General features: G+C 36.1%; 1 protein-coding gene across 1 annotated transcript in view; it reads right to left on the reverse strand.

Annotated features, from left to right (window-relative positions):
• Nucleotides 1–14,894, reverse strand: part of EPYC (epiphycan) — a 38,567-nt gene extending 23,673 nt beyond the window's left edge. The window contains exons 1-2 of the mRNA XM_004748558.1: nucleotides 14,821–14,894; nucleotides 12,217–12,394 (exon numbers count right to left, since the gene is read on the reverse strand). Coding sequence (XP_004748615.1) covers nucleotides 12,217–12,381 — 165 coding nt within the window. The 5' untranslated portion in view covers nucleotides 12,382–12,394; nucleotides 14,821–14,894. The remainder of the gene's footprint in view (nucleotides 1–12,216; nucleotides 12,395–14,820) is intronic.
• Nucleotides 14,895–15,190: the final 296 nt, after the last annotated feature.

The following is a 15,190-nucleotide window of genomic DNA, read 5'->3' on the forward strand; positions in this document are numbered from 1 at the left end:
TAACAGGTCAATTTCAATCTTGAGTTAGATATTATTAGTGTGATGGGAGAACATGTCCAGGATAGGATTACCCAACTCAAAACTACAAAGAGTTCTAAAAGATTTTTGAACAATGTTACTTCTGGAAGATTTATAATTTACTAGCCTTTAATTATTTTTTTAAAAGATTTTGTTTATTTATTTATTTTAGAGAGTGGGGAGGGGCAGGGAGAGAGGGAGAATAAGAATCCCAAGCGGATTTGTGCCAAGTGCAGAGGTTCAGTCCCAGGACCCTGAGATCATGAACCGAGCTGAAATTAAGAGTTGGATGCTTAACAGACTGAGCCACTCAGGTGTACTTAGTTTACTAATTTTTTAAAAGATTGATTTATTTATCTGAGAGAGAATGAGTGTGAGTGGGGAAAGCCTCAGAGAGGGAGAATCTCAAGCAGACTCCTTGCTGAGCAAGGAGACAGCTCAGGCTTGATCTCATCATTGATGAGGTTGTAACTGAGCAGAAATCAGCAGTCAGCCACTTAACCAACTGAACCACCCTGATGGCCTTAATTTTTTTTTTTTTTAATCTATTCCTGTGTTAGATGCCACAAGACAAAATCTATAGGACTATGTTAGAAAAAAAAGTCTACACCAGAAAGAAATGAGAAGGCATACATCTAGCACACAGTCTTGGGCACTAAGTATGTTGACCAAATTAAATGCAGATTAAAATAATTCAGAAAAAAAATAACAACTAAAAGAAGAGCTGAGGGATGTCAAACCCTGATCTGGGCCCATCCCGAGAAATTCTGATCTCAATAGTTTGAGGTGTGGCCAAGGCATTAGGATTTCTAAAAACTCTAGAGATGATTCAGATATGCGGGCAAAGCTGAGAACCACCACACTAGAGAGGAAATGTACTCCCTTGAGTAGGATGTAGAAGACAGAAATGCTAATTAAGCCCTGGAACTTTGAAAGGTTAGTAAAGTCTTGATGACAATGTGGTAGGATTGTTTTACATTAGGCTCCCAGGGGCCAAAGCTTCACAAACATTCATGACAGCCTCGGTTTAAGAATCTGCTGAAGTTGATGCTCTTGCTGGGGGAAAAAAAATGGGGAGGAAGGGAAAGGTCCCTGGGAGGTAGATTTCTTGGATTCCAGAGCAGGAAACCAAGGAGAAGCCACTGGCATAGCTTTCAGGCTGAAGAACCCCATGGGCTGAAAATTCTTGCTTACAAGATCATCTGTCACCTCAGAGAATACACAGGGAGCATCAGGTGCCAAAAACCCAGGGTTTCCAGGAAAACAGGCATTCAAAGGCTTTGTGTTGAGTATGCAAAAAAAGGAGGAAACTTCTGATTGACCTGGTGACCAGGCTGGCCGCCATCATATGTTTTAAAAACATTCTGAAAACAGGACTATCCCATATGCTACTCTAAGAGTCCTTATACTAGGGGATGTTTCCTAGTTCAGTGCTGCTCAAACCACTGAAGGGAACTACACGTGTATCTCAAAGAATCCACTCATGTCATCGTAACTGAGAGAGTCCAGTCTTTCCCAGGCAAGACGAAGAGAAAGCAAGAGGAATTAGGAAAAGGAGGTTTTGGACTGTCTATTCTTTGTGTTTTTAAATCAAAGTCAAGCAATTCTGATTTTGTGCTATAATCTCTTTGGATTTAAACAAGTTCAGATTTTAACATGCAGGAGAGGTTAATCTGTAGTCTTTTATTTCTCCTCAAAAACCTCATAGAAGTAGGGGAATTTATGTGTTATCTTTATGTTATCTTTGTGTTATCTTTATGTTTCTCTATGTTTTTATGTATGTATCTCTATGTTTTTATCTTTATGTTTAGGTTATCTTTATGTGTTTTTTTTTAGTATATTTACTTAGCATTTATTTTCCTTTCAGAGTCTTTCCTAAACTCTATTATTAATGTGGCTTGATATAATTTGAGGTAGAATGCAGAACTGAGGGTAAAATGTCAATCTCAGGTATAGGAAGGCCTTTGAGATAAATTTATTGATGACCTCAGATCCATTTAGAGCTTCTAAGAGCAAAATCTACATTCTGTCAGAGGACGCCTAAGAGTGCTGGTTGGCATGGGGGTATGTCTCATAAAGGTGGGAGCATGATTGTCCTAAAACTGGGATGTTTTCTGTTAAAGGGAAGAGCTATATTGAACTTCATAGTTAAGCTTAACAGATTAAAAGTCGCCATCTTAGAGGGGGGTGCGTTCTCTGTTGATCCCTTTACTCACTCTTCCTGAGGAAGAACGACTGGGCTAATTGGTGGGTAGGAGAAGATACTAGGCTTGAATGGTTCAACCTCCTTTTTTGGAGGGGGGGGATTTCCTGCCTGTCAAGAAATCTGATTTTATCCCTCCATGCACTAAGATTTACTGGATCAGACACTCATCTGAGAACTGTGGTTAACCTCCATTGCCTCAGACTGATGGCATATTTACTTCTGGAATTTTACATTAGGATGCTCATAATCGCTTCATACCTGAATTGTAAATTTCAACCTAGCCTTTATCAGTAGTAAAGGAGATATTTTGAACTCTATTTGTCTGAGTCTCGTTTCTGTTACTCAACTGGATCTGAAGTTAGGCAGTGCATTAGGAGGAGTTTTTATGGGGTCCCTTGAAATCTAACACCTACTGCCCAGAAAAAATTCAGTATTATATGTATCTATATGTGTTATAAGACAAAATAATATACATTTTTATATACATACCTGTCTCCTGATTTCATATTATGTTCACAACTCTTGTTTTCTGTATTTGCTTCACCTTCTTTATTTATATTTTTATGCCATAATGTAAAATAATACATAATTAACAATATATAATACAGGATGTGGTATTGTGGAGAACATAACACAATATACACTGTATTATAGAGTTATGGAAATTATTTTATGAGGTGATACTGATGCATACAGATTACATTTTATCTATATCTACATTTATATTTACTGTGTGTGTGTGTGCATATATATATATATATATATATGTATATATCTATTGCTGTACACATTGTAACTTTTGTTCATGTAAACAGCCTTAAATACTGCTGGTGTGGTAGAAAAACACACAAGTAAAGTATCATGTCTCAGATTTGCTGTCAGGGCTGAAACTGAGAACAGATTTGGAGAAATAATTTCTCAGCATGTCTATTTTGTGACAGAATTCATAGAAGCCTTATGTCTTGCTAGATAACTACAGATCTGTATGTATGTATATGTGTGTGTGTATATATGTGTGTGTGTGTGTGTGTGTATGATATCTATTTTCACTTCCTCTATTGTGTTGAAGACACATATTTATAAGATGAGTAGACTGGGAGGTACTAAGGAGAGAGAAGAGCTGGTGTGATCTACTTGGCCCAATTCTTGGCTCTCAGCAAAAGACTGGGAGGCAGATCTGAAGTGAACTCATGCCTGGTGCAGTGAGCCTTAGTTCCAGCTGAAATCCTGTCCCTTCCATGAAGGGTTCCCTGACCACTATATGGTGGATCAGCTTTTGTCGATATTGACTGAAGGAGTCATTTGATGATAGAGCTACTCACATTTATGAAACACTTACCATGGACCAAGCTCTAAGTTAAGCAGTTAACAAGTGTATCTTACCTCATACTCATAAAGTAGCGTATAAACAGGAGTCTGAAGCTCAGAAGGGTTGTATGATTTTCCAAGGCTGTACAGTTGGCGTTCAGGCCTGGGACTCACACACAGGGAGTCTGACTCCAGAACCCAGTCACTCAAACTGCCTCTTAAGGGTGAAACAGGTGTATACATGAGAAACACCCGAAGTCGGTGGTTTCCTTCCTTATGCTTTGTAGTGGGTGGTTTCATAGTTTAAATGCCCTGGCAAAGTCAGGGTGGGAAACAGGTCCTCACCGATATATTCACTTGGATTGGATGCTCACTGTGTCAGTCACTTCCTAACCAGGAACCCCACACCTTCAGCAGATAATATTTAAATTATAGGTGTGTCTTCTTAAAAAAAAAAAATGGAAATCCAGAATGTTATTTGGATTTTCACTGTAACCCAGACTAAGGTGTTTGTTAAACAGAATGGAATTTTAAATTTCTCTTTTTCCAAAATTGTCCCACACCGTTGATAATAAATCTTGAAGCTATTCCTTGTCGTTACCATCATGTCAACATTTGGCTTCTGAAGGTGTTAAAAGGCTCTGAGAAATATTCAGCCTGGTTACTAAAGATATATTCTTAAGGGTTTCATAGCCTGGGATGTGAATATCTTAAGTGCAATGGAATTTCGCTCTAAACATGAGCCTAGTGCTCGAATTGATTTAAGCGATCCATATAATTATCTCAAAGAATGTGACCACGAAGACTGGCAATGAAAGCTGTTTCTTATTTTCTATTTTATCTTGAAAATGGGTAAGGAAGAAATGTGTTCGGCAAAGATTGTCCAATCCCCATACTTCTCACAAGGTAGCTTTCAGTTCGGAAGGATTGTCTTACCTCTCGCTCCCTTAAATACTTTGACAGCCAAGACAGTTGCTTAGATACTGTGTTAATTATCATCACTTGAAAATTCTTGCATTTCTGATTCCTAACAATCAAATTTCTTAATTTCAGAGGAAAGAAAGCTCAATATTGGGCACAGCTAAAAGAAGTGAAGATTAAAGAGAAGGAAAATAATGGAATATTTTAATGCCAAAGTCTCTCTGGTTTGGCATTAAAACAATCTGGTTTAAATTTTACTCTGAAACTTACCAGCTGAATAACCTTGGGCAAAATTCTGATCCTTAGTTGATCTTAATAATAATAATAATAATAGGTTAATTTATCATTTCAAGGGGAAGTTATGAGAATTAACTTATGTTTGTGTTCTCATAAATAAAGTATAATACAAATACAAACAAGTCACTGATAAAGACCACCAATGTTCTTTTGTTTCCTGAGGCGCCTATATGAGTGTCTATGTTTGTTGCTACATTTTTCAGAAATTTCCAATAGTTTTAAAATAAGATTCAAACAGTTTAACACTGTTTTTAAAAGAAGCATATGGTAAATCAATCAGACAACTATATTAAAAGCTCATAGTAAAATTCTTCCCTCCCTTCCTCCAGAGTGTCTTTGGTGAAGAGGGAGAGTGAAGAGGAAGATAAGTTTTTATTTGTTGCCAAGTTCTGAAAAGAACATTCAACTCAGGTCGAGTTTAAGTTACTTCTTCCAATAAAAAGTGTTTTATATGCAAACCATAAGTTTGAAACTTTAAAATGTATAAACTGGTGAAAGCGAGACATCACTTCGAATAAGGATAAAAGTATCCCATGCCTTCATCACCAGAAGAAATATATAGTAGAACTATTACTAATCTGACTTTTTGTTCAGAAAATACAGAGATGGTTTTTTAAATTAGCTACATGTCAGCATGACCAAAGTGCTATGACAATTTATCATACTTAGATAACCTAATTAAAAATACTTCTTATATATCATTATGTACAGTGGATATTCATTCTATAAGTGGCCCCAAATTAACTTGATTCTCCTTAAGCACTTTCTAGTGTTACAGGACATCAACATTTATTCTAAAACTATTTACATGGCACCATATTACCACGACGGAAACTGAAAAGAAACCATTGTTCAACTGTTACTGGATGAACTCCCTTGAGTTTTTGTCCATTTCTACAACCTCACTAAATTTAATTTTCATTCCTTTGATGAATCTTACCTGTTCTTCATCTCTGAAAGCTATTTTTGAAGCTTAATGAATTTGTTTCAATAGAGTTATTCCTCATAAAGATGATTTAAAACAACTTAGCTACTTGTTCTCTTAATGAAAGAGCAAAAAAAAAAAAAAGAGCTAATTTTAAGATCAATGGAGAGTAAGAGCAAGGAAACCATCTCTTATTAAAGAAACTTTCTATTGGTCAATTACTACTGATATCCATTTGTTACTTGTTATTGTTATTTATTTATGAAAGTATACAGCAGTTCTAAAAGCATTGTGGTAATGCTTCAATTTCTACGAGGGCATTAGGATGATTAGAAAGTAAAAGTGAAGAAAGTAATATAAAAAAGAGGAGTGGTGCCTGGGTGGCTCAGTCGGGTAAGCAACCAACTCTTGGTTTCAGCTCAGGTCATGATCTCATGGGTCCTGAGATAGAAGCCTGCCTCCGGCTCCTGGCTCAGTGGGGAGTCTGCTTGAAGATTCTCTCCCTCCACCCCTTCTCCCACTCATTCTTTCTCTCTCTCTCAAATAAATAAATCTAAATAAATAAATAAATGAATGAATGAATAAATAAATAAATAAAATGAGGGAAGAGAAAGGCAAAAAGTTCGCCCAGATTTCTGAGCAAAATGGCAAGCATAATTATTTATAAGATGTAGAGCCCCCAGAATAAACAACTTCCTCAAAATTTACAATCCACTTGGACACTGAGGCCTGAGAGAAATTTCTACTGTACCTCCTCCTGAAGAGCATTGTATGCCATCATTGTAAATACCCTTTGTACTGTCCCACATTAAACAAAATGAAGTCTCCACAGGGCTCTGTTTATATATAACATTCCTGGCATCTATTGAAGATTAAGTGAAAGTAATTATATAAAGCTAAAGTAAGGTAGTATAAGACAGGATCAGTCTGGGGGCACCTGGGTGGCTCAGTGAGTTAAGCCTCTGTCTTCAGCTCAGGTCATGATCTCAGGGTCCTGAGTTTGAGTCCCACATCGGGCTCTCTGCTCAGTAGGGAGCCTGCTTCTCTCTCTCTCCCCCACTGCCTGCTTGTGAGCTCTTTCAAATAAATAAATAAATATCTTTTAAAAAAAAAGGATCATCTGATTAGATGGAGCCAAAGAGAACTTACTGCAGGAATGGTAGTTCCTATCCTCCATAAATATTAATATAGCTACTGAGTACCTTTCTGGGCAAAAGAAACAACTCGTGGGCAGGGCCAGTGTTTATCTTAGACCTAAGAGAAATGAAAAAATCAGTAACTGCAAGACTCTATGATGGAAATGGAAGCACCAAATGCCTGCTTTAGTCAAAAATAAATAAATAAATAAATATTTAGTCTAAATAAATAAATAAATGAATGAATAAATAAATAAATAAATAAAATGAGGGAAGAGAAAGGCAAAAAGTTTGCCCAGATTTCTGAGCAAAATGGCAAGCATAATTATTTATAAGATGTAGAGCCCCCAGAATAAACAACTTCCTCAAAATTTACAGTCTCAATTTAAGTCAATCAGAGAATACCAAATTTTGAACTGTGTTCAGATGAAATCTATAAGGCAAATAGTTAAATGTTTCCCTGAATTCCAAGCCACCAAATATTTTTATATCCACATCTACATAGAGATTAGATAGGGTAGATAGAGAGCTGGCGCCCACAACATAGATATAATATGTTGGAGGATGAGTATCTACAGTTATTCTTTGAAATAGTTAGGCATAAGCCATTCTCTCATAATAATTACATAAGGAAACTGTCTATTCAGGGGACTTCTAGTTTACATTATTCACCCATAGAACAATGCTTTCTCTCTCTTTTAGCAATGTGGGAGCACAAGCATTCAGTTCAACTAAAACAAATATCAGGTTAAAAGGACAATTTGGAAAATAGTAGAAAAAAGAGGGAGGATAATGTAGTTTTTTATTAACCTGCTAGGAATTATTTTTTGATATGAGAAGATAATGCAATTATATGTCATTAATAACTATAATCTTAGGCAAGTTACCTGCTCTTTTTCTCAATATTCTCATCTGTTCAATGAAAATAACAATAGCACTTCCAAGTTTTGTTGACAAAAATGAGATACTGCACATGATAGACCTAAAATAGTACTCAGCATGTAGTAAGTGCTCAACCAAGCATAACTAATATTCATCAGAAAGCAAAAAGTTCGTATTTTGGTCTTAAGGCTTATATCCAGTTCTTACTAATACCATTAAAGTAAAATAAAAGCTAAGTAAAAAAAACTGCAAAAATGTTATGTTGTACTAGCAAATGCATTCATTATCTGCTGGGTAGCATAAAGCAACATGACGGATTTGCCAGGCCTACAATCTGCTCCTAACCTAGAATCCAGCCAATCTTGGGTATTCTAAATGATCAGAAATCACCTAAGTCAGCAGTCTGGAGTACTGTTACTGCCTAAGATCTTCAAAACCAGAAATTCTTCCACGATGCTTTCTTATCACCAGGGAGGATATGAATATTCTATCACCAGTAGAAATCAACAAAGCTCTATTGAGATACTGACTCCGGGGGAGGGTGACTGGGCTCGCTGCTAGCTAAATCACTGGATTCATAAATGCAAACCTTGCAGCAGCATAAGTCAAATTTGGTTTTCAGGAAAAAAATTATATTATTGCATATTGTATTAGTTTTCTTTTCTTTTTTTTTAAAGATTTTATTTATTTATTTGACAGACAGAGATCACAAGTAGGCCGAGATGCAGTCAGAGAGAGAGGAAGGGAATCAGGTTCCCTGCTGAGCAGAGAGCCTGATGCGGGGCTCTATCCCAGGACCCTAGGATCATGCAGGACCTGAACCGAAGGCAGAGGCTTAACCCACTGAGCCACCCAGGCGCCCTACTTATCTATAGCAGCATGACAAATTGTCATACATTTAGCAGCTTAAAACTAGACTTCATTTTTAATTAACAGTGTCTGTGGGTCCAGGGATGGCCTGACTGAGTTCTCTGCTCAGAGTCTCACAAGGCCAAAATTAAGGTTAATGGCCAGGGCTGTGATCTCATATGGAGCTTTGAGTTCTTGGTATCTACAGTGCTGTGGTTTCCATATACTCACTGGCTATCAGCTTCTCTCAAAATTTAGAGACTTTCTGCATTCTTTGTTATGTGGACCCATCCATTTTTATTTTTATTTTAATGTTTTAATTTATTTTTATTTTTATTTATTTTGTAAATTTCTTTTCAGTGTCCCAGAATTCATTGTTTATGCACCACACCCAGTGCTCCATGCAATACGTGCCCTCCATAATACCCACCACCAGGCTCACCCAACCTCCCACTGCCCTCTCCTCCAAAACCCTCAAAGCCAACAACATATCGTTTCCCTTGCCTTGAATTTCTCTCATGCTTCATAATTTGGCCCCGACCTCAAGATACTGTTTTAAAGGGAGTAGTAGTGTAGGTCAAGACAACCAAGATAATTTCCCTTTTAAAATTTCAGTTGTGCCATATAAAATAACCTAATTATAGAAGTGATATCCCAATATATCGATGATGTTAAGAATTACAGAGGCCATGAAAAGACCAGCGGATGGGTCATTTAGGGTAGATCTTAGAATTCTACTTGCCTCATAGTCATACACACACACACACACAAACACACACACACACACACACACACACACACACAGAGAGTTTAAGGATTAATCATTTAAATTCTAGAGGGTCTACTATATTGACTTATGATGCCAAGTCTTACAATTTGGAAGAAAGAAACTGGCATATATTTCAGAAGCAATATTCAGTTATTCTATAAATTTGCAATTTTAAAATACAAGGTTACCTTTTCTATAGATGATAAATAAATTCTAGGCTAAGATAGGCAGACCCATACTTGGCATTAAGGACAAAAACTAAAGAACCTGATCCCACCACTCTCCATGTGCTTTGTTTACCATGAATTTTTTCATCAGCTGAACCCTAGATGGTTGTGTTACCAGCACTCATACAAAGAATATCACATAGGAACAAGAGCATATAGAACAATTGGTCTTAGTTTATAAAGAGGAGACAAATAAGGTTGTGGGGAGTTGCCAGAATCTGAACATCCAAAACTAAATTGAAGAAACTCCTATCATGAGTACAGTTACTGTATTCTAGAATCCACTCACCTGACTAGGTCTATTGGCTTTATTTCACATCTTTCTATAAAGAATTGCATATTCTTTTTTTTGTAAAGCAGTTTACATGAATGATTTGTTAAGATCTGAGCTGATGTTCTGAATTTTGTTCTTCATCTCTTTTTATGTATTATCTTGTTTTTGTTTGTTTCTGTATTTTTTTGTTTGTTTGTTTGTTTCATAGGCAGTGGATGAGTGGGTTGGCTGATTGACTTTTGGTACTGGATCAACTGGGTAAAGTTAAAAAATATGCGTAGTTTGCTTTCACGTGTATTATGTTTTCATTATAGAACAGGTATATGTATAAGTACACATGTATATCATGTGTCTATAAACTGGTTTTCTGATGATGACTCCTCACAACAGATGATTAAATCAGGGATGGCTTACCTATTTCCATCAGCAACAAGAGATTATTTAGTAGCTCTCTGGAGCCCTCAGTTGTTAAGGATGCTGAGTTTGCCTAGGCTAATATGAAAATTAAGGATGTTTGAATGAGGTAAGGGGATGCAATGCCACATATTTGGTACCTTACAAAAAGGGCTGCTCTTTCAGAATAAGCAAATACCGAGGAAGGGTTATATACCAAATCATCTTTATATAGATTAAAATTTTTAGCTTAAATTTTTTGATGTCAGAAGGAACTTCAGAATCTTATGAGAATATGCAGTAAAAAGGGGTTCTGACAGCAAGGGATGGCTTTAAAGAAGTCTGCATATAAAGCTCCTCTCCTTCAAGATATTGTCTAGGGCAGCCTTGAGCTCTCCCTAGAGTCTTCTCCCCAGGCCTGCTAAAAACAGAGGATTTACTTTCCGTACTCATCAAAGGTCTTGATCCCATAAAATATCTTTTGGAAGCATGACAAGTAAATTTAAATTACAATATTTAGTTCAGTAGATAATGGCACATACATATGCAGTCTTTCTTTTTTTTATGAATATTTATGGCAGATGAGTTAAACACTGAAAAAGCTTCTCCTTATACTCTCCACTGATGATTAGATTGGAGATGCAGAGACCACGTACAGCAAGACTGGTGTTAATGACCATAAACTCCCCAGAAAATGCTTTTAACATAACCGAAGACATAGAGCAAACTGAATCAAACAGTGAATACGGACTTGGAAAATAAAGTCAAAATTTTGAAGAAGAAAAATGGTCTTCTGACAACCTAAAACTTGACTGAAACGAGGGAAAGAGAAAGAGGGAGAAAGAGAAGGAGGGGATAGAAAGGGAAAGGGAGTTGTGGAGAAGATGTGAAAACTATTGTATTGTACAAATTGGATTCTGGAATTTCATCAGGCAACATAAAGAATAATGAAAGCATTTATCTCTTAAGAAAGATATAGCTCAGTACCATTAAATACATGCTTTTGTCTAAATATTTTCTTTTCCTAGTTATCAAAAGTAATTATTCTAAGAAGATTTACTTCTTGAGTGACTGGCCAAAATATGTTATGATCCTGTATAGCTGATGTAATTTCCCTTTTGGTTGATTTCTTCTTAATTAGTTTTTGTCAGTGTTGTACATTAATTACACTCCAACATTTCAAGGTCTGTTTGTTTTCTGATTCAGAAAAATTAGTCTGTATCCTTTAGTTATGTAAAAAGTCTAACATTTAATTAGAAACATGTCATATCAGATTTATGTAAAGGGCTGTAACCTTGCCAATGCCTACATTACTGCTGAGAGATAATCAGTCATTTCGGAAAGCACAGTCACTCTTGGAATACAGTGGTCCAAATCATTGTCCATTCTTTGCATTCTTTTAATTTTCTTCCCACTTATTTTAACCTTACATCTTTTTCCTTTGCCCCAAACTTTCCCAACTTCCTCATCATCGCATGTGTATTATTTCCACTCTTCCTTACTGACTCCTTTTTCCTTCTATTTTCTCTTGTCCTAACATGATAGACACTCTTTCATTGTCGTTGCTTTAATTTTGTGAGAAGATATAAAGGAAATGAAGTGAACTGTGAGAAAGAAAAAGTGTGTCCCCATGTTAACCTCCAGCAGACTGAACACATTTCAAAGGAAGGGTTCATATGAAATTATTTTATTTTATTTTTTTAAGATTTTATTTGACAGAGAGAGAGAAATCACAAGTAGGCAGAGAGGCAGGCAGAGAGAGAGGGGGGAAGCAGGCTTCCCGCTGAGCAGAGAGCCTGATGCGGGGCTCGATCCCAGGACTCTGGGATCATGACCTGAGCTGAAGGCAGAGGCCTAACCCACTGAGCCACCCAAGTGCCCCTAATATGAAATTATTAAGATAGAACATATCTACCGATACATAACCAAGAATCTCTTTGAAAGGAACGCATCTCAGTAATTCCCCATACTCGTGCTTCTAGAAGTCTCAAGAATGAGAGGAATTCGTTACCTCAGCTTGACCAATAGGTATGTTTTCATAGTTGTATAAATTATCCAGGTCCTCCAAGACAGTGTCATATGTTTCTGAGTCATAGTTGATGGGTTCCAGAGTTGGAGCGGTCCCAGCGGCATCAAAGATGACAAGTCCCAGAATGAGTCTTGCCAACATTTTCATTTTTCAAGCTTTCCTAATCAAAAAAGGCCAAAAGGTATAAATATTTAATTGATGATAACATATGAATACTTATCACTAAAGAGGCATGATAAATCAAAGTCAATGCCGTGGGACTCAAGCCGGTAGCTCTCCTGACACGGATCATTTGTAAACATAACACAGGAAATTGTATGGATTCTGAAGACTATTGATACTGATGTTCAAATTAATTACAAACCCATCCACATTATTACAGTGAAATTGAGTTTACTTCATAGAGAAACACAGAGAAAATGGGATGTGGAAATATTGCCATGCAGGTATTCAGAAAAGCTTCTGCATCAGAGTTTTACCTTTTACTAAGCATTAAGTTTCTTTAATCAACTCTGGGAGTAGGAAGGAGGAGGAGGAGGAGAAGGAAGAGGAGGAGAATTATAACTGTTACTCCATTTTACAGAAGAGGAAACCAAAACAGGGTTGGCTAGTGACCTAACTAGGACTCGTAACTGTTTCTTGCACATTCAAGCTTATGGATTTTTCCAGACAAAATAATGAAAGAGTTCCCCCCCTTTTACTTCCTTGTTGCCTCTGGGTATCATATATATATATATATATATATATATATATATATATAACTTAATATATGTACACATTAACATTTCATGCAATACTTTTCAAAAGTTATTCTTAACTAAATGGAGCAGAAAAGAAAACTATTTTTCCTTTAGTCCTTAGTGTTTTCTTTCAATTCTTAGTAGCCATCTAAGCTTTAAACTCAGAATCAATAAGAATCCATGTCTAAAAGATATCATTTGGCAAGATTTCCTTAGAGGAAGATTTCCACACACATAAGATTAAAAAGTTTCTTGTTTTGTAATTCTTTGTTAAGCATGATTCATATTTTCCATGATCACATCCTGCTTTTGGGGAGGATTCAATCAAAATATTATTATTTTAATAATATTTATAACATGTAGGATATGTTATACATGTGTATATGTACATATAATAGATGTTTAACATTTATAATTTTAATTATTTTTGTTCTGTATATACTCCTTTGAATACATTTTATTTTAGAAAAAAAACTCTCCTATTTAATTTTAAACATCTAAGTTGGGTCTATCAAAAATGTTACTTGGGGGTTATTTATTGAGGAAGCAAAGTCTTTGTAAAACTTTTTATCAAATATATCTAATTTTAAAGGTTTTGTATTTTGGATACACTTCTTAAGTCTACTTCAAGAACAGAACCTCTGCTGTTTGTACCTATGCACACACGTAAAAGGGAATTCATGATAAATATTACTTTTAAACTTGAAAGCACTGACAGACAAACCGACCTTCAGTTACTTGAAAGAAAGTCTTTATGAAGCAGGTTTAGGCAGAGGGATATGAAATCCCTCGGAGAATGAGAAGCAGGACAAGGAGCTCCTTTTTATTCCCTCCTATGCTTTCTTCGAACCATTTTTTTTTTTTTTATTCACACTGGATAAACGAAGCCTCTATTTTACCTGCCTTTGCAAGGATCTTTGCAGGATTGGGGATTTGGAACTGTTGGACGCAGTCACCAACAAAGTCCTATTTAATCAAATGGTGTGATTTACAAATCTTTCAGGAACGATTCTTCCCTTTTCAAGTGGGAGGCATTCAGAGGGACCAGTACTAACCTTGAAAGAATATTTTCCTTCTCCATTTCTGGCCACTGTAATTGTTCAGAGCAATTAGGCACTGGCTGGTTATTTTTCTCACTTCATACTCTGTATTTGATTAGAAGTGTCTACGTTCTTCGAGTTTACTTGCATGGTGCAGAACACCTAGAGCTATCAGCAGTAAGAAAGTCTGTGCAAAGCCTGGAACTACGAAGAACACCTCTTTATGTTCAGTTTTAAAAGGATGTTTCTTCTGTCAAGTAACTATACTAGTATTTAACATAGAGTCTTTGTTGAGACTGTTGAATTTGTTGTGCACTTCACAACAGGTCATGAGATTTTGCAAATTATGCTTATATAAAACCTTAAAATATAGACCTTAAAAAGACACTCCAAATGCCCAATTCCCATATGCTCATCAGTATATATTTAAACACCTGAAATCTCCCCTTTTTCTTCTTTTGCCTAATATGTCAATCAATACTGATCAATAGTGCCTGGTTATCCTGGCAAGAAACATGATCTAAGTCAGGGCACTTGCTTTAAGGAATATATTGGAAACTACTGTAATTTTATTGGCATCTCTCCTATTAAGATCAACTATTTTACTGTCAGGTATTAATTCCTGAGCTAATTCAAAATTTTGGATTTTCCAAGAATCACATAAATATAAAAGAGTAAACTTAAACCCAATCCATTGCATCAATGTTCACCATGAGATATTAAAGCAAACTGAATTATTTTTTAAAAGGTTATTATAGTAGAAAAAAAGTCTCTGACCCAAGAAGAAAGCAAGTATAAAAACTTACCTTTGGCTCCTACTTGGTGAAATGGCACGGAGTGACTGGAGATGCAGAGCTGGTAGTATTTGCCCTTGACCAATGGTTGTGAATTCTGGTCTGTGGGAGGTGGAATTTATAACACTCAATTTTCTGTTTGGGAAAGCTAACCTTGAGAAATGCTTCTCAGTCTTTAGAAACCCCAAATTACTTTAGAGTCCCTCGAAATAATCAGTAGAATCCAAATGACAAAGCATACAGAGTTCTTGAAATTATGTTAAGGGAGTTATCATTGTCAATGTGTCCCCCTAAACATTTTAAATGGAAAAAGTAGCTTTTACTATATTTCATCTCTAACAAGTTCACCAGTTAAAAAAAAAGTTAATGTATACGGTAATAC

This window comes from Mustela putorius, unplaced genomic scaffold (genome assembly GCF_011764305.1).
Source record: "Mustela putorius furo isolate JIRA1106 unplaced genomic scaffold, ASM1176430v1.1 tig00000640_pilon_pilon_pilon, whole genome shotgun sequence".
In the NCBI taxonomy this organism is placed as follows: Eukaryota; Metazoa; Chordata; class Mammalia; order Carnivora; family Mustelidae; genus Mustela; species Mustela putorius.